This window comes from Apium graveolens, chromosome 9, assembly GCF_009905375.1.
Source record: "Apium graveolens cultivar Ventura chromosome 9, ASM990537v1, whole genome shotgun sequence".
NCBI lineage: Eukaryota > Viridiplantae > Streptophyta > Magnoliopsida > Apiales > Apiaceae > Apium > Apium graveolens.
In genome coordinates this window covers 158,393,422-158,413,482 of record NC_133655.1, presented here as the reverse complement: position 1 = coordinate 158,413,482, position 20,061 = coordinate 158,393,422, and the positions used below count along the sequence as shown (strand labels likewise).

At 33.8% G+C, this 20,061-nt stretch overlaps 1 protein-coding gene across 3 annotated transcripts; it reads left to right on the top strand.

The window, feature by feature from the left end:
- Positions 1-12,011: 12,011 nt before the first annotated feature.
- LOC141685356 (RGS1-HXK1-interacting protein 1) lies at positions 12,012-19,147 on the top strand. 3 transcript variants are annotated; one of them, XR_012560721.1, is made up of 8 exons: positions 12,012-12,297; positions 12,856-12,922; positions 13,699-13,776; positions 14,689-14,741; positions 15,197-15,333; positions 15,431-15,554; positions 18,606-18,664; positions 18,776-18,852. XR_012560721.1 is itself a non-coding variant. In XM_074490464.1 (8 exons), exons 1-8 carry the CDS (start codon positions 12,091-12,093, stop codon positions 18,863-18,865), a joined length of 756 nt encoding a protein of 251 aa, XP_074346565.1. In that variant the 5' UTR covers positions 12,012-12,090; the 3' UTR covers positions 18,866-19,147. The 3 variants fall into 3 exon arrangements, 2 of the variants coding, with proteins under 2 accessions (XP_074346565.1, XP_074346564.1); XM_074490464.1 differs by having other exon boundaries at positions 15,431-15,495; positions 18,606-18,668; positions 18,780-19,147; XM_074490463.1 differs by having other exon boundaries at positions 12,014-12,297; positions 15,431-15,495; positions 18,776-19,147.
- Positions 19,148-20,061: the final 914 nt, after the last annotated feature.

Here is a 20,061-nt window from a genome sequence, read left to right as displayed (position 1 = left end):
ATCAAGTCATATATCCCTGATAAGGGTGTCTTATTCAATCATTCCCACCTCGATAGTCTATACCTAACTTCATAATAGCATCCTTATTCAAATTGAGGTCAATCCATATGGCCTCCAAAAGATAACAATGGTCATCCACTTTTCTTTCTTGATTTGGTAATGATAACATGGATGTTCTGGAAGATATTGGTCATGTTCAACGTGAACTTCTTCTTAATAATTCCTTATTTACTTTTGTTGTTTATCTCAACAGTCATCTCAATGTTGGGATATCTTTCATATCTGGCGTCTCCCTTTCTGGGTATCATGCCACCGGTCTTACACTTTACCTTCTTGAAGGTCACTTCCTTCACCCAATTTTCTTAATTTCTTACTTTCTTGTCTCCTCAGTCTATCCGCGTCTCATTATTTATCCTTCGAATTATCTCAAGGTTTCCTCGAATCTTCCCAACTTACAGGGGATAAAATATATGTATCTCTTATACCTTCAACCATCAATTTAACTCATGGTGAATCACTCTCATCCGGACGATTACCTACTTTTCTATTTCTATTTCTACGAGTCTTTAGGGTTTCCTCATACCCAACTCCCTTATCATTCCTCAAACTCTCTTGCCTTTATATTCCTTTCTCTTATCGTTATTTCATGAACCAACACAACATAATCATTGATTTCAAACATCCCGTCATTCTGGATTCGTGTCTTCAGAACGAATCTTGATAACTTTTACAACTTAGATTCATAATTCATCATACTCGTCTGCCTTTGTTCTGGCTCTTAAGCTTTTACACTATCTCCATAACCTTGGGAAGTACTTTCCTGAAAACAATTGACTGAACTTAAATCAGTTTATTATAATCTCTTGCTCCATGCCTTCCTTGGCCTTTCACCAGCGGGTGGTCTCTCTCTTAGGAGGGTAAGTGACAAAGCAGTCTTTTGTGGTTCGTCAATCATTTAGAATCTCAAATAATTCATCTATTTCCTTTAGCCAGGCTCTTGCCTCGACTGGGTCAGCTTGTTCCTTGGAACTCTGAGAGCTTAGTGACTTAAAGGTCATGAAAGAATTTCCCACCGCACTGTCTCCTCAGGGTGGTGGTTGGGGATAATAGTCTAAGTTCTCTTTAGACAGGTCCATGAATTGCCGTATAGGGGTACCATCTCGGGTCTCCTTTCCTTACTCGACTTTCTGTTTCCTTAGTATGAAATGTTTCATCCTACTCCCCATAATTGGGGTCATCTTTTAATTTAAAATCCTCATTTTCCACTCCATTATGTCATGGGTTCCTTCTATCTTGATGGCGACCTCCCTGACTATCACGTTCAGGGTTTGCTCTAAATCTTATTCCTCAAACTATGGCTCTCATCTAAGTTCTCATCCTTACGCTCTTGAACTTTCGGAACCCAAATTCTATAGGAATACCTCATTATTCCCTTATCATCTTTCTCGGTATTAATCTCATATTTATTTGTTGGCTCTCTGCCTTCATTCATCACCTTTCTCTGGCACCGTATGCTCTTTTCCAATAATTCGGTCTCTATTGCAATCTCAAACAGCTTTTCGGTACCGGCTCCGGTTACCTTCACTACTATTTCCAAAATCTCTTATAAACTCTCCCAAAGACATTATCATCTTGAGTCTCTCCTTTTTACTAAGGGCATCAGCCACCATATTGGCTTTCCCCGAATGATAAAGAATCTCTCAATCATTATTCTTGATTAGCTCTAACTGCCTCCTCTGGCATATATTGAGCTCTTTCTACGTGAAAATGTACTAGAGCACTTATGGCTTAGGTAATTCTCACACTTCTCTCCATACAAGTAGTGCCTCCAATCTTTAGGGTAAAACTATTGCCACGAACCTAAGCTCATGGGCGGGGATATCGAATTTCATATTACCTTAATTGTCTTGACGCGTACGCGATTACCTTGCTGTGCTGTATGAGAAGCACCCTAATTCCTTATGCGAAGCGTCACTACACTTCACAAAATCTCATTTTCCATCCGGCAACGCCAACATAGGGAACGTCACTAACCTTTGCTTCGGTTCTTAAAAGTTGTTCTCGCATTTCTCTGTCCATTCGAACTTCTCAGTCTTACGAGTAAGCCGCGTTAAAGGGGCTACTATCTTTACAAACTTGAACGAACCTCCGGTAGTGACCGGCCAATCCTACCTCTGGGAGTTGCCCTAACCATGGTCATCAATTCATCAGTGGTCCTTTATTCATTCTTGTCAGGATCCTCCACGAGATCCTCCTCAGCAACAATCCCATCTAGGACAACATCCTCAACCGCTACATCCTCAATATCAATATTATCCGGTCCTGCATTAGGACACTCTATCGGATCCACAATCCGATCTCCAATTAGTAATAAAACATCATCGCGCTGTTGCTCCTCAACCTCAGGGTTCGGAGTCCCGCTACTCTATACGATAACGAACTACGCTTCTATCGCTACATTTATAAGGGTTCCCATAAGGGTTTTAACTGTCAGTACTACGTTAGGTAGTCCGACTAAGAACTTGGCAAGAGTTCTTATTATCTTAGTGAACTTATTATCTTAACGTCCCATCATCTCTGAGATTTATAACGCTTAGCTCTGATACCATTTCTGTAACACCCCCAGATCCGGGGTCGGGGATCCGGGTCGTCACGGTCTTTCTTTCCACAATATCACTTCACTTAATTAATAATAACCAACCTTATGCTGTGACCCCACACTAACATACACCACAACCCGTTATAGTCTCAGAGATGAAATTCAAATAAGTACAAGTCTTTGAATCCACAATTTAAAAGTTATTACAACCCAAAACGATTACTTGATAAATTTACAGTTAATTGCCATTATCTGCCACAAGTTATAATTATACATAATTGATTCTCAAAAGCAGATGGTCTAGTCTACAATAGATCTACCTCTGCAGCTATAGCAGCTACGACATCAACGGGAAGACGCGGAACGCTTTCCACGCGCTTGCGCTGGGTCTGCTGGAGTCTGGTCATCTTTCCTAACTGTTGTTGTGTGATGAAAGAAGAAAGCAAGGGTGAGCAGCAAGCCCACCAAAATAATATGTATAATGATTAACAATATATGAGCCTTCTCATAGTACTCATGAAAGTCTTGGTCAAAAGAAATGAACCAAGTTGATATCTTAATGCGATGAAGTCGCAAAATATTCAGTATATATATATATACATATATACTTTTCAAAATATTGGAAGTCCTCTTCCATGCACAATATACACAAAGTCCCAGTGTATAACTGTATAAAAAAAATATCGTTGCAAGGTGATCTCATATATCTAACCTTGTCTCAACGTTTTTCTGAAAATCTTTGTCATTCATAAGACAATTATTAATTAGATATAAGTTTAAAAGATGAAGTTACAAGATACCCCAATATACTTATATCTTTCCCAAATACTACTTGAACTACCACCGTTCAAGTTATAGTTAGCTTCAAAAGTTCATCACATAGATGAGACTATAAGGCAAGATTTGAATAGATTAAATCTTTAAAATATTATCAAAATAAAATGAAGTTACGAGATACTTCATTTGATGTAAACATCATTTTGAAAACTTGACCCTGCCAACACTCAACAATCGCCCAACCGTAGCCTTTCTATCGAAGTGCTCTGGGTAGTGTTGCAGAAATTATCCAATTGGATGATGAACTCATTACGGGAGTTTGCCGCGCCAGGAAGACCACTTACGATGATCAGTCGTAGTAGTACAACCCCACCATTTTCTACATGTAGAGGAGAACCTGTCGGATTTACTTGTCAACCGAACACTGAACTCCTAAGGAATGGACCGCCTTAGCGGAACTTCCAGGCCATTTGGGCCAATATAATAAGGCTGGGCCGGCGCTACTCGGCCACTTACGCCACTCCTAGTTCAGATGAAATCCATGACTCTGAAACGTAAAGCTTGTCCCCACTTTCCCCAAGTAGAAACTTGTTGATACGGCTCCACCAAGAAGTCGTATCTATTTGGAAAGGAGAACTCACCGATATTTCCCAGGCGATGCCTGTTAATGGATTAACTTGTTCCAAGAATTTTACTTCCCGAGTGTTGGGTAAGTAATCAATTCATTTATCAAAACAGCAACCTTGTTGCGAATATAAAACACACCACAGAGCCGGATCCCTCAGGTTTTGAGCGAGTATTTAAATCCCCTTCGAAAGGAGGATCTTAAAAAAAATGAGTTTTGGGATCCGCTCTAACTTTTAAAAAAATCATTTTGAAGACTCGCAAAACATTTTTAAGAATGTTTGGAGTGAAGCTGATTTAATGAAGTAAATCAGTCCCCAGAATATTTAGAAAATGTCTGAATATTATTATTTAAATAATATTCCCATAAAGAATAATCTTTATAAAATAATTGAAGTAGAAGTATTAAAACTTATACTTGAAATGAATAGCAAATAATCAAAGATATACTTATACGAAAGTAATATCTTTATTTGAATAATCAAAAGTAAGTTTGATTATCGACACCTTATTCTTTAATACAATAAAGAATATTATTAAGTAATAAGCGGAGTCATAATACCTCGAATGAATACTATAAATAATATTCATAAAATAAAGGAGTCATACATCCTCAAATGAATATCCAAGTAATATTCAATAATAATATAAACTGAGTCATAAGCCCTCGAATGAATATTCAAATAAATTCAAATAATAAAATAAACTGAGTCATAAGCCCTCGAATGAATACTCAAATTAATATTCAATTAAGTAAAATAAAGGTATTGAATAAACCTTATTCGATCCATAGTTTTAAAAACTATATCCATATATATATAAATATATATATATATATATATAATATACTCGGGAACATCGACTCCCGGTTTAGAAATATGTTCACCTTTTATCCCCTATACTAAGGGTATACGCAACTACTTGCTTATTTCTAGCATAGGTATTATGCAACTATAAGCATTGAAATCAACAGATAGATAACCAGATTACGAAACAGACATGCATATATACCATATCAGCATGCTCCAATATATCGCAAAATTTGCTAATAACAATCATGCACTATCACAAGATAATGCATATACATATATTTACATCACAACAACAGTATATCGGGTAGAAAACTTGCCTGAGCGACTGGGGGTTACGAATGGCTCGGGACGAGTCTGGTAACCTATAAACAACAAGTAAGTTGGAATTAAACCAAAGTCACTTGTAAATCTATACTCTAACCAACTCAGACTCTAACGCTCGTTTTGCGCTTACTGATTCTCTTAAGTCACTCGAGTACCCTCGGCTCCACCATTTTTAATAATTTAACCTTTACGAGTTTTAAGGCGATTCCTTCGCGAGTGTCTTACCAACTGCCTAACACACTTACCATAAATGTTTCATGCATTAATTAACCCTTTTTGGTCTTTAACCTATGTTTCAAAGTAAGGCGAGGGGAAAAGTTTCGTTCGCGAAACGCCGTTACTTGAAACGGTCGTTTCTCCTAAACCGTGCATCGGAATCGAACGAACTACATATCAAAACGAAGCTCGTAACATGAGCTATCTAAACATGGCAGTGGTCACAATTTAGCAGGGGGTTCTCGGGTCCTAATGCTATGCACAAAAACAGTACAAAGAAAATCGGACGTTACGACGGCTATGTTTACGCGTTTTCCCATTTTTTAAACTATCCACAATCAACACAAACCATCCTCAAATCCAACACACAACAAACACCCATCCTTATCACATCATAACAATCCCAACCAATTCAATTTTAATCATTCATACATATGCTTAAACCTAACTTTAATCATACTTAAGTTTCTTTAAATCAAAACCACAAAATTACCATCTCATTTCACTACCATACCAAACCTCAAACTCTAATCATAACAATAAGATACCATAACATCCTACTCATCAAAATCACTTATAATATATATGAACCTAGGGTTTGAAAATGGTATACCTTCCTTGGAGTGGTGGGTTGAGCTAGGAAGCCTTAATAAGCTTGGAGAAGCCTTAGGGAAGCTTGGATCTTCAAGAAAAACAAGAAAAGTTCAAGTTAAAAACTTGAAAACACTATTCATTGTCTTCTTCATTGATTAAATGAAGAAGCTAGAGAAAGAATTAATGGCTTAAACTCATGATATAGCCATAACTAAGCATAAAGATGGTTAGGGAATTTTCTTACCAATTAAGGATGCTTGGATCTTGATTTTGGAAATTTTTTTCTTTGAAAAAGGCAAAAAGCCGAGAGCTAATATGAAGAACAATGCCTTGGCTGATTTTTTTTGATTTTTGATGAAATGATTTGCTAGTTGGTTGGCTTGGTTTTGTTTTTGATTTAGCAAATTACCACCTTGCCCTTGAATTTGTGTGGTCCTAAATCAACCACACCTCCTTCCTTCCATGTCATGCTTATGTCACCCTTATGATGTCATCCTCCCTTCCTTGTCTCCTTTCTATTGGTTGGATGACATCACTCCCATTAATCCCTTTGATTAACTTCCTAATCGTTTGCCTAATGACCGCTGATCTGTTGTACGGTTCGCTTAACTTTCGTTCTCGTTTATCGTTTGAAGGATCATACCCGGGATCTTATTACTTAGGTTCCCTTAACCTTTCTCAATACATTATATTCCTTTTTATGATCCTCTATTATAATCCTTTAATTTAAATCCTTTTTATTCTGTTACCTTATACTCAATTCTCTCCGTATCTTATGGATTTCCGGGAAAAACCAAAGTGTTCGGAATTGGATTCTGACGATCTTTACATACACTTATATACCACATAGAGTACTAATAATATCCCATAAGATCAATAACAGAACCCCTACATAGCGTGGCATGAAAAGTTTTCTCGTTCAGCAAAAACACTATTCATAAGGGTTTCAAAAATTCCCAAAAATTGGGGTTATTACATAATTTGTTCAAATGTTGTTGTTGTTCACATGTTATATTACTTTATATTAATCATCATATGTTTCTGTTGTTGTTGGTACTGACATGATCACTTCAATTTTGATCATGCTGCATTTCACTTTTATATATAGTAAACCCTGTATATGATCATGCTGCATTTCACTTTTATATATAGCTGGTAAGGGATATTTTCTTTTTGTTTCTTGAGTATCAATCGGAGTTTTTGAAGAAGATACTCTACTGAGATATTTCCACTCGACCTCTAACCTGAGCTAGGTTGAGCGTTGAGGCGACATCTGGAATGCTACTCGTTTAGTACAAGGATTGAATTATATAGATGTAAACAATTTTCACAGTTTATATTCTCCAACTTTAAAATATTGTACTCGAATTTGCCTATTGCTTATGAATAGCCTTATAGGCTGGATCATACCCGGATTTGACTAAACTGAATAGTACGTACATAGTCGGGAGCTAGTGATGACTGATAAATTAAATTTGGTAATCTTTATTTTTCTTTAACATTGAACTACTGGAAGAGGATTGGATGGTTAATTAAAATTTACCAAGATAAGTGTTTTGTGTGGCAATGGAGGGTTGTTTGTGGTAGATGCGAGAGAAAAATAGACCTTTGCTCTAATTAGCTGATCTTTAAGATGTCGAACACGAGCATCAACAGGAACTCCTTGAGGAGTCTGCTTTTCAGGTTTAATCGTATGCACTTCTTTTGAGCTAACTTTTCTTGAGTTTTTTGCCGGCTGTTGCTCAATTTAAACCATCAGAACCTCTTTATATTAATAATCAGTAAATTAAGTAAATATCAGATTAATACCATAATTATGCATTACTTTTGTATTGTAATGACAACTGCCAAGCAAATGAATTCATTTTCTATATGTTAGTAAAAAACAGAGATGATGTTAGTAAAATGGGGAGTTATTTAAATTGACGTAGTTATCATCAATTATTTCTCATTCCGAATTCTTTATAAGGGTTGCTGTGTTTTATGTAAGATTAGTATCATGTTTTATGTAACTAACTATTTGCAGTCAAGTCTAGGATGTACATCTATTTGCTGATGGCTAAGTGCACTGGATGGAAACATGAACATCAACCTGAAGAAGTTGCGAATGCCAAGCTGGTGCTGCTACAATTTCCTATAAAGTCTATTTTGGTTTTAAATTTTGGAAATGTAATCTAATTTAAAGTTTATATGTTTTTGTACTTGGATAATTGATGTAGACTTTTCTTTATTTTGATGTGACTTCTGAGAACATGGATTGGTGAAAATGATTTATGTAATTTTAATCTAAAAATATTAGCAAGCAGGGTAACTGGGTAATAATTATAAAAAGTAGCAGAATTTTTTACATTTTCTTCGAGCTCTAACGAGCCGAGCTCGAGCCGAACGATCCCGAGCCGATCTCGAGCCGAGCTCGAGCCGAACATGCTAAAAACTCGGCTCGAGCTCGTTTTCTTAACGAACACTTTTTCATGTTCGAGCTCGAGCTCGAGCCCTTAACGAACCGAGCCGAACCGATCCCTTAACGAGCCGAGCTTGAGCTTGTTCGCGAACAGCTCGGTTCGTGAACAACTCTAACTGGATGGTTATGATGCGGGCCGGGTATTAACCGGGCCCTTGATTATGAGGCCATAGTTGCCTGGGTACCCCTTATGTTGGTTGGGTGTATGCAGTTGGGTATAGATCCGCACTGTATCCTGACTAATCAGCAGGTTATATTGCATATGTTGGTTTTTGTTTCCAGTCTTGTTCATTTGGCACTCGCCCAACAATGGCAATTTATTATTCTATACAGAAACATATGGTTATTCAAATCAGCAGATTATCGGTTCCTTTATTCTTCTCTCTTTACACTATATATATATACATTGTTGCAGGCTTGTTGTGCAATTTTGGCTCACCCCCTTTTATTGTTATTCACATTATTTTTAGTTAAGGTAGAGAATGAAACCCATCAGAACCCGAGTAGTCAAGAAGCGAGTCATGCAGCGGGATCCTCTTATACCAAGGGTGTTTGTCCCTATCCTAGAATGGAGTTTTGAATTGCCAGATCAGGTGTAGCAGGATAAGAAATAGTGGTAGTTTGAATAAAAAGTTGTTTAGTTAGAAATGTGAATAAAATAATATTTTGTAATAAAGAGAGTTCTTGAGACAGTTGTCTAGTTGGTTTGTAATAAAGTTGGTTTGTCGTTCTTGTTTTCAATCCTTAACCTTGAAAAGATCCTGAGTAGCAGTAGTTCGGGGTAATTATTTTATTTATATTTTGCTTGTACATGTTTAACGAGTAGTTAGTGTTAATAATGCTCCAAATTTATACCCCGGATTTGGAGGGTGTTACACCAAGCTATAAAATAGCTTACTTTTTTACCATCATATGCGCTCATCTGCAAGGCATGTATCATTAAAATACAAAACATAAAACCCCACATAACCCCATTAAACAGAAAACTTAACTAGTTTTTTTGTTATGTTGCGTTTGATATCAAAAACATTGCTCAATTGTTGCTGTATCCTAACAAACTTTATTCATGCCGATTTCCTTCTCTTCGTGATGAAACTTCAATTCCAAAATTCAATGCGGTGGTAGAAGGCCTACAAATTGTGACCGTAAATTACTATGCATCTTCATTCATCTTTATTCTTCCTTAGTCCCATCAAAGCTCTATTTATCTTGTTTGTCTACCGAGTTTAGTTTAGGTGCATCATGAGACACTACTTCTACAAAGTCGTATTCACAATAAACACCAAGCCTATAGGCGTATTCTCAATAATTTATTACGTTTCTGTGTTTTGTCAATTTCTTGACATACAATTAACACAACTAAACCAAAGGCGTATCCTCCGGATACTACTCACCAGAATACGAATTATCCATATGCGTATGTATTGGATGGTTCTCAAGTCATTTGTGGGTAAAATTAATTAAATTAAAAATTTTAATTTATTTTTAATTAATTATATTCATCCCTACTCTCAACCAATCACATATATGAATCTCCTACAACATTAATTGTGTTTCGTATTACAGCCCTATACTAATTTGCGAACTAATTCGATTTTGTACAACCATGTACTACTCTATTAACCAAAAGACCCATTGTACTCATTAACTAACATTGTTATATAATTGACTGATTTTTATTTAAATCATTATGTTTTATATTTACATTTTTATTTTTATAATTAGTTGTATGTATTTTTATTAAAAATTAAAATGAATTTTATAATAAAATCTACAAAATTTACTGTCAACTAATTTGATGGACACAAGTAACTGTTTTTTTAAGATTAAACCCAAATTTAAATTTAAATTTTATTAATTTATTATGAGTTGGGTTCAGTAGAGACCCATATTATTTGGAGACCCTGGATACCTGTATAACTGCGGTTAGATTTTGTAGGATTGTACATAACTGTGGTTAGATTTTGTAGGATTGTCCAGTTAGAGATGAATACAAAGTAAAAGACATATTAATACTTATAAACCTAAGTCAAAATAGAGTAAATAGTTAATTGTCAAAATATAAATATTATGTGAAAAAGTATATGAATATTTGATTTGCAAGTTGTATTATATCTTTTTATTTAGGTTTAAAAGTAGTACACTTCATAATAATTTTAAGTACTACACTCGATTTATAAAATTTTATTTTTTCAAATAATATTTTATTTTGCAAATTGTATTATATTTTTTATTTAGGTTTAAAAGTATTATATTTTAAAATTTTAAGTACTACATTCTATTCATAAAATTCTACAATATGTTCTGCACTTTTTTTATTATATTTTTTTATATAATATTTTATTTTGCATGTTGCATTATATTTTTTTATTTAGGTTTAAAAGTATTACATTTTATATTTGAAGTACTACACTCTATTTATAAAGTTATGCACTCTATTATTTTAATATATTTTTTTCACATAATATTTTATTCTGCAAGTTACATTATATTTTTTATTTAGGTTTAGAAATACTAAATATTTATTTATGCATAGAGTGAGTACTTCAAATTATAAAATGTAGTACTTTTAAATCTAAACAAAAAAATATAATGCAACATGTAGAATAAAATATTACGTAAAAAATATATTAAAAAAAGTGCAGAACATATTGTAAAACTTGATAAATAGAATGTAGTACTTAAAATTATAAAATATAATACTTTTATACCTAAATAAAAATTATAATTTAACTTGTAGAATAAAATATTATGTGAAAAAATAAATTAAAAAAAATGAAAGTGAGAACATATTGTAGAATTTTATAAATAGAGTGAAGTACTTAAAATTATAAAGTGTAATACTTTCAAACCTAAATAAAAAATATAATGCAACTTTCAAATCAAATATTATGAAAAATATATTGAAAAAAATAGAGTGGAGAACATATTGTAGATTTTTTTAATAAATAAAGTGTAGTAATTTAAAATCTAAATAAAAAATATGATTTAAATGCAAAACATATATTATGTGAAAAATATATTCAAAAATATATTTGTAGAGCATAACTTAGTCTAATATAAATTACAGTGTAATATGCTTGATGTGGATTAAATGGAAAAAAAGTATTTTTGCATAAATAAAAATGTAGTACTTTTAAATCTAAATAAAAAATATAATACAACTTGCTGAATAAAATATTATGTGAAAAAAAAACATACTAAAAAAATTGAGTGCAAAACATATCGTAGAACTTTATAAATAGAGTGTATTTAAAATTATAAAATGTATTACTTTTAAACCTAAATAAATAAATATAATGTAACTTGTAAAATAAAATATTATGTGAAAAATATATTTAAAAAATAGAGTGCATAACATAATATAGTGTAGTACTTTAAAATATAAATTAAAATGTATAATCTAAAATAAACAAATAATATATGAAAATTATATTCAAAAATAAAATTCCAATACTTAATTTAGCCTTAATTTTAGATTTTTTTTATACACACATAATATAATCTGAGACCTTCATTTCTGCCCGGCCTGTAAAAGGAAATCCAGATTTTCAAATAAAAAACGGACTATACTAGACTTTTGCCAGAATTTTGCCAATTTATTAATAATTAATTAGTGATACCGGAGGAGAAACAAAAATAAGAAGAGAGGGGGGAAGGAGAAATAGAAAGAAGAGTGGGGGATGGAGGAATCATCGGCAGCGAAAAGCAAAGAAAACGGCGGCGGCGGCGGAGAAGAAAAAGGATTATCATTGAATTGGCTATACAATAAAATAACAGCTTCATCAGATTCCGATCTGTCTCGTAGTATCGTTCAATCTACTGACTCTGCTATTCGCTCCGCCCGTCATTTTCAACATTCCTCCTCCACCTTTTTTCAATCTCTTCAGGTTTCTTTACATTTCTGTTTTGCAATTTGTTCTTTCTACTTGCCTCCTACAGCATTTTACTATTACTATTATTTTTCTAACTAATTTGGCCTGCCTCTTTCTGATTGTATATTTGGGCGGACCTCAACCCCCGACTATATGCTTAACTCTAACTTCACTCGTTATACTACACCTCATTTTACTTATTTAACTCCATTTTACGGAAACCCAATTTTATAGATGATGTGAGGTTTAGAACAACATTTTCGATTAAAACGGTCCGTTATTAGGGTTAAGTAGAGTCGGGATATGTTGATTTTACTTTTAATTTCTGAAGCTTAGCATTCATCATTTCAATGACTTCTATATTAATGCACAAGGTAAAATGCTTTCGACCACACCACTGCACCATTGTATTCGTAAGTAGCGTCTGTATCTGTGGAACTCTGTTTAATTTACTTTTTCAATAGGTTGGACACTTATTTTCACATCTTCACGTATTCTTCTTTCTATGTAACTAAGAAGCACATTATGGTCATCCGTACTTTTTTACCTTTACTACGTGTCAATGTTTTGCAGGATTTTGTTCCTGAAATCAGATCTCAGTGTAAAACTTATGAAGATGCTTTGGTCAAGAATGTTAAAGGTATTTTTTCAACACTTTGGTACTTGTGCATAGTTTGTTTAAGGTAATCAGAGCATCAACCCTTACAATCTGTAACTTCACCTTCAAAAATATTATTGATTCCTAGACACTAAATTGGTGACAGTGACATATATTAGCATATGCATTTAGCCTCATCTATGCTTTGTTCAAGTCCCCTCTTGGCTCCCCCCCCAAGCATGCATGAAAAGGCTAAGAAATGGTTGATCAGAGGGTATAGAATTTATCACCACAGAGAAACAGCTAAAACACAAATAAAATCTGAGATTTATCATGTACTTATAAATTCATGAATTTCAAAATATATTTTATGATAAAACGATTACATCTCTCTATATCCTGGAATCTGGAATCATTAGAAACTAGTCCTAATAATTATCTACATTCCTTATAGATAGCTATTATCATGCATAATAATATCAAATACCTTCCAACTAATTAATTCACCTGCTCCGCACTAAATCTTTACTAATGGCTGTAATCAACCTAGTAAAAAATGATATCTCGGGGTTTCCTGGTCCTTGGTGGTTCAGTTCTGGGGACATTATTTCAATTAAGTTTTTTTTTAAGTTAAGGGGCTAAAGTTGCAGAGAGTATAAGAGTGATGTTTCGGGAGAATTACTATTTTGAATGCTTAGTATTTTGGTAACTGTTTGGGGAGGATACCAGGCAATCTGTATGAATTAAGTTTGTCCCTGACTCCCTTTACCGTATCTTATATTTAATATATGAATGCTTTTTATATCCATTTTTGGCAGAGGAGTTGTCCAGTGCAAGAGATCACCCAGTTATGGCTTGTGCAATTGCTGTTACAGCTGGATTTATTCTATTGCGTGGTAGGGTAAAAGTTCCTGATCATATTTACCTTAAATTGGTACATATATGAAATAAATGACGGTAGACTTGCATGTTATCTTTTTAAGTCTCATCATATGTACTTCATAGTCATATCGATGTCAGTTCTCATAATTGTAAACAAAGTTGTAGAGTGTCAAGCACATTGATACGGTGCCATACAAAGAAGATTCAATTATAAATCTGACAAATAAGATCACTATTCTATTTTATCCCTAAATCTTAATGGGGGAGGCTGATTAGTATTTCCATGAACTTCAGGAGATGTAAAGGTTAAACTTAACTTTTCTCTGTATTCTACACTTCTTTTATTCTTGTTCTGTACTTTTATATTGATGACCTGACAAGTCCAGGATGTCATCTTACAGCTCTCACTTATTACTGAGTTTCCAGTATTCTTTGCAGGAAGTATGCCCCTTTGAAAGAATCTATATACCATGGCTAAATCCCATAATTACACCTTTTAGCATTATTCAGCTGAAGATTCTTTTAATTTTCTTAATTGTAGTGTCAACTGTCAACCTAAATTTCATGAGAAGTTACTCGCTACATAGGCTACACATACTGAAGAAGTGAATATATTGTGATAGTATTTTATTACTTGTCAAGATGTATCATCTTGGATGGCTCTTGTATGGTAGTTTGTACATAGATCAAGTCAATATTCTAGATTTGGGCAAATAACATGTTTGGATAAACAAAATAATTTGGATTTGGATTCAAGACATTCAAATATTAGGTACGAATTTAAGAATTTAAAAAGACTACTCAAATCATGTCATTTGAAATTCATCATTTGAAATCAATTGCACGTTCCCCAATCACAATCTAATTATAAAGTTATTCAAGTTTATATGTGATTTTTATTTATTTTTTAATGACTTCTGTTTCAGGCCCTAGAAGATTTTTGTTTAGGAATACATTTGGTCGACTACAAAGTGAGGAGGTATTGCTGTTTAACACTATATGATACTACCTCCGTCCCCCTCATTTCTTTACAGTTTTTTTCACATTCTTGACACGCATTTTAAGACAACTATAAAGTATACTTCCGTAATTTATTTTTAAAATTTTCTTTTTTTGTATAAAAGTTTGAGCATTATTATTTTATTTAAAAGAAAAAAAATTAAAAAAAGAATTATAATAAGAGCATTAAAGTGCGTGTCGACCCCCCGTCCCCCAATGTAAATAATCGACCCCCCGTCCCCCAATGTAAAGAATTGAGGGGGACGGAGGGAGTGCTATCTAACACCTTATAACTAGCTTACAGTAACAACAGAGAAAGGCTAACAAGATATTATTCTATAATTTCTGTGTGATGCTTACTAAAGCACTTGCGGTAATACAGACACCATGAAACTTTAAACGGATTAGATTTAACTTTGAATCTTAAATCTGCAGGCCCAGTTTGTTAAAGCTGAGAAAAATGTAAAAGCATTGACCCTCTCTGTTGACTTAATGAAGAAGGAGAGTGCAAAACTGCTTGAAAGAGCAAATTTTGCTGAAACTGAGATGAATAGTGGCCGCACTGCTCTAAGGTAACTACTGGTTTCAAACATCCTGAATTTATGTATTATACTATTATCAAAGTTTGTTTTTATACTTATTGCATGATTAATTTGTATCTATCTGTAGAGTCTCTGGAACTCAGATCCGACAACTTACTAAAGCAGTTTATAAAGCTGAAGCCGAAGCTGTTGGTATGTTTTACGTCTCTTTCTTGTGTTTCATGGCTGGGAAGTCGAATTCCATTATTTAGGTAATAAATCTAGTTTGTCAGTTTTTGTAAAGACTTCATGGTGGCTACTTCTTCTGCCCCTTCATTATTAAATCGACATTAGTTATGTGATGGATGTGGAAATCATAGAGCTCGAGTCCTGGTTGCTGCTAATAAAACCAAAAAAAATCTAGCGGCTATAACTCTTTATTTGTTGATTTTTTTGGATGAAAACCATTGTCCCACTCATCCACTTCAATGAGGTGGGATATTAGACTATTTTGGTTTCTTAATTATCGGTAGGATAGGCATCTTCACATTATGAACATATATTCTGGCTTAGGAGGTCTTCACTTTGTCAATTTATCTTAAATATTAACTTGCTATAATCTCAATAATTTATCGAAGGCAGTGTGATCATTTGCCTTGATTGTAGTATCAGACGTATGTGTGGTTAGATTGATAATTGTATTCAAGTGTAACTTGTCCTTTCAAAATAGTAATGAAATGATCAATCCTTCTCTTTGTTAACATCTTCGTCACACTGTGTTTTTCGTTCCGGGACCATATGGCCATCAAACAATTATTTTGTTTGTCGAGTTTCGGGGTGATCTTAGATGTAGTTAGGGCTGTCAAACAGAAAATTCGGATACGGATTTGCTTATATCCGTATACGAAAGTCGGATTCAGATTTGGATAATATCTGCTTTGTTTCGGATACAGATTATATCCATTTTGTCTCTTATACAAATGTTTTGTTTCGGATACGGATTATATTCGGACCCTATTTTCAATTAGTTTTTTTTTTATTTTTATATTAAAAATTAAAAAAAGTTGCAAAAAAATAGTATAACTAAAATTAATTTTTTAAATTTGAGGTAGGAGTTGAAGTGATTTAAGCATATTTTATTTTTTTCTAAAATCATTTATTTTTATATATCTTTTTAATCTAATTTTGATATATTTAAAATACTAAACTCGAATGTTATTTTAATAAATATCTACAATATTTTTACAGTTATATAAAATGTTTATAAATATATTATTTAATGGACACACACACACTATATAAAAACACACTGTATAAGCTAATATATAGATTTTAAATATATAATTATATATACTATTAAAATCATAAATACACACACACACATATATATATATATATATTTATATTATATATAATGTCGGATTCAGATACGAATACGCCTATATCCTATATCAACATTCATAATAATTAAAAGACACCACATTAAACATAATAGCTAAAGAAATTCATTCATCTTCAATGATCATGGCCTCCATCTCCGGCTCATCAAGAGAAAGACTTAGAGAAGAAAGACTTAGAGAAGCTCCGGTACTTGTAGACGAAAAGGATTCCATAACTAGAAGAATTAAAAATAAAAAAAGGTCAGTAGCTTGTTAAACCAAAAAAGACAGTAGTTACTGTCTAAAACTTGAAATTTCATTTTTTATAAAAAAACTAATCTGATTACATTACACAGTTTTTTTACACATAATTAGCATATTAATAACTAGTTAACAACCATTTAAAGAAATTAATTATTAAATCAATTCTTTAAAAACAAAAAGCAGCAACAGTAGATATAATACATACTCCCTGTCCCTTCCAATTGTTTACATTTCTGAGTTAGCTTACACACACACCAAACAACACACAACACTGAGTTACCCAACAATACGAACTAGAACCAAATATATATTAGCACAATCGTAATGGTTACACAGAAAATAAGCTTGCCACTTTCGAGATGTGGCCTCTCCCAAGTCTACTACTCAATACAATTTCCAGATCCCCTTACTAACCCCCCTTCTTTCCCTTTTACCTACCTCTGTCCTTAATATTATGAAATGACTTCTCTACCCTCCCTTCTAATAAAAGACTGATACTACACAGCTTGGGCTTCTTTAACTTGGGCTTTTCTTCCTTTGGGCCTTCTAGCATAAGTAAACCTGATGGGTGGTTTATTTGAATTCACAGCATTTGAATTCACAGCAGAAGTGTCCGGCACGCATTTTAAGGTGCATAAAAAGTATAGTTATGTAACTTATTTTTACAATTTTCTTTTTCTGAATAAAAGTTGAATGTTTTAATTTTTATTCAGAAAAACAAAATTGTAAAAAAAAATTACAGAACTATACTTTATATGCACCTTAAAATGCGTGTCGGACACTCTCTAAAAAATGTAAACAATTGAAAGGGACGGAGGGAGTATAATACTGCACGAACAGTTATACTAAAAGCCCAAGCCCAGTTACACAAAAAAGTCAAATGCGTATATATATACATACAAGCAGCTATAGTGCTATACACACAAAATCCCAAGACCAAATCGAAGAGATAGAGGATCGATGAAGAGATACAGAAGAAAACGAAGAGAGAGATGAAGCTTACCGAACTGATGACGATGAAGGCGGAGGAGATGCGGTGACTGATTAACGGCGGCGATGACGACGCTTTCCGGCAGCGACGAAGACTCTCTTCAGCCCTCTCTTCTCAGACTCTCAATTAGGGCTCAATCGTAACGTCTCTCAATTGATATTTGGTAATTAAAAGTCGTGTTTTTTTTAATTGAAAGTCAATGGAAAAATTACATTTCGTGCCCTTCCCGCACCCCCCGTATCTGTTCTGAAGAATACGCGGACTCGCCGTGTGCGTCCCGCCGCACCCCCGCGCACCCCCGCACCCCATACGTATCTGGTGCGTAGTTCGTGAGGGGGGTGCCGCCCCCCTGCTTCCTAGGTTGTAAGCGATGTAAAATTTCTCACAATGTTGATTTAGGCTGTTTTTTACGCAAGTTAGGTTGGAATTCTGCTAATTCTTAATTTTAAACCTTTTTAGTAGCAGTAAATAGATATCTGACGTATTTATAAGTCATGTACTCATGTCCAACTCAGTTGTTGAAAAGAACTTGTGTGTGTAGTTAATATATTCTTAAATCCAGCCAAGGTACATTCCTATTTAACCCTTCGCCTCCCCTTAGAAAGAACAAGATAATCTCTTTAAAACTACTACTATTAATTTGGAGAGGAGGAGGTACATTACTAATTATTTTTTCTTTTTAAATATAGATCTAATGGATTTCCTGCGAGAGATTCCCGGTAGACAGCCTCTGAAGCTACGTGCAGAGGCAAGTAACTTACGATCATCATATCCTTATCATTTGCTGTGCGAGCTTTTAACTAATATCACTAATATCATGGTATATTCTTTTGTGTTGATACCTAAACCATTTGATCAGGTAGCTTCCATGGCGTCGACACTCCGACAACAAAGAACCGCTGTGGACAAAAGGATATTAAAGATCTCAGAACTGGGTGTTTCAGTTTAATGCCCACAACTAAAGATGCTTCTTGAGTGTACTAAATGTATTCTTCATTAGTCAAAGATGGTAGGATAGTAATAAAAGGTCCTTGCGATTTTGGTTGGTTCAATATAAAATGGGTATTACATTGTTTTTTTTTTTTTAATTTTGGTTTTCATCTAGTGAGATGTAGACTACTACATCTATCTCCTACAAGATGGTGGAGAGAGACTCTAATCCCTTGTCTATGGGGAGAAATAACTTATAATCCCTAGTTTTGTTATACGAGGGGGAAGCACTTTCACTTCTGATACCAGCGTTGTGTTCTCATATAACGTGTTTAGACAATTGGTATTTACTAATCAGTTTTTTCTTGGCGTGTACCCATGAGCATACGCCTTAACAAGTTAGGTGACAAAATTTGATTGGTTTCTTCTTGTAAATAATGACAGCATGAATAAAAATTCTTACCGATCATCATGAGCTACCTCAAAAAAAATGAACGAAATTTAGTGATTAGGATGTGCTAATGGCAGATGCCATACTAGCCCTTTGAACTGTTTGAATTGTTGATAAATGAGTTGAGTTAAAACTGAACAGAAGCTAGATTTTTAATCAAACACAATTTCATATTCAACTTAGAGAAGGTTAATTTATTACCTGAATTTAATTGGTAATTTATTTTTTTAAAAAATTATTATTTTATTTGAATATTATTAAAATCTTTAGATTGATTATAAAAATAAGAATTTTTTTTGAGTAAAATGTACTTGCATTCATTAATTCATATCCAAATTCAATACATGTTTAAGAAAATTAGGTGAAGTGTCAGACCCCTCCACCTACGTCTGGCATAGAATAGACAGTTTGTGCAAACAAGTTGGCTGCACTATTTGCAGAACGATAGAAAAAATCTAGCACAGAATTTATGTGCTTCAGCATATGGATACAATCCATAACAATAGTACCAAATATTGCCTCAACCGGTCTACCATTAAACGCATCGGCTAAGACATACGAATCTGTCTCAAACACACATATAGTATAACCTTTCGCAATAACCCAGGATAATGCTTCTTTTAGTCCAATAGCTTCTGCCTCTTGTGGTTTCCATGCACCTGCAATTCTCTTTCCCCTTGCCTCAATGAATCTGGCTTGGTCATCTCGGATAATAGCAGCCACCCCAATACTACCATCAAGGAACACCGCAACATCAATGTTAA

Coding starts and splice junctions, on each gene's coding strand:
- LOC141685356 (XM_074490464.1), top strand. CDS start 12,091: ATGGAGGAATCATCGGCAGCGAAAAGCAAAGAAAACGGCGGCGGCGGC. Junction 12,923..13,698: donor TTTGGTCAAGAATGTTAAAG/GTATTTTTTCAA, acceptor CATTTTTGGCAG/AGGAGTTGTCCAGTGCAAGA. Junction 13,777..14,688: donor TGGATTTATTCTATTGCGTG/GTAGGGTAAAAG, acceptor CTTCTGTTTCAG/GCCCTAGAAGATTTTTGTTT.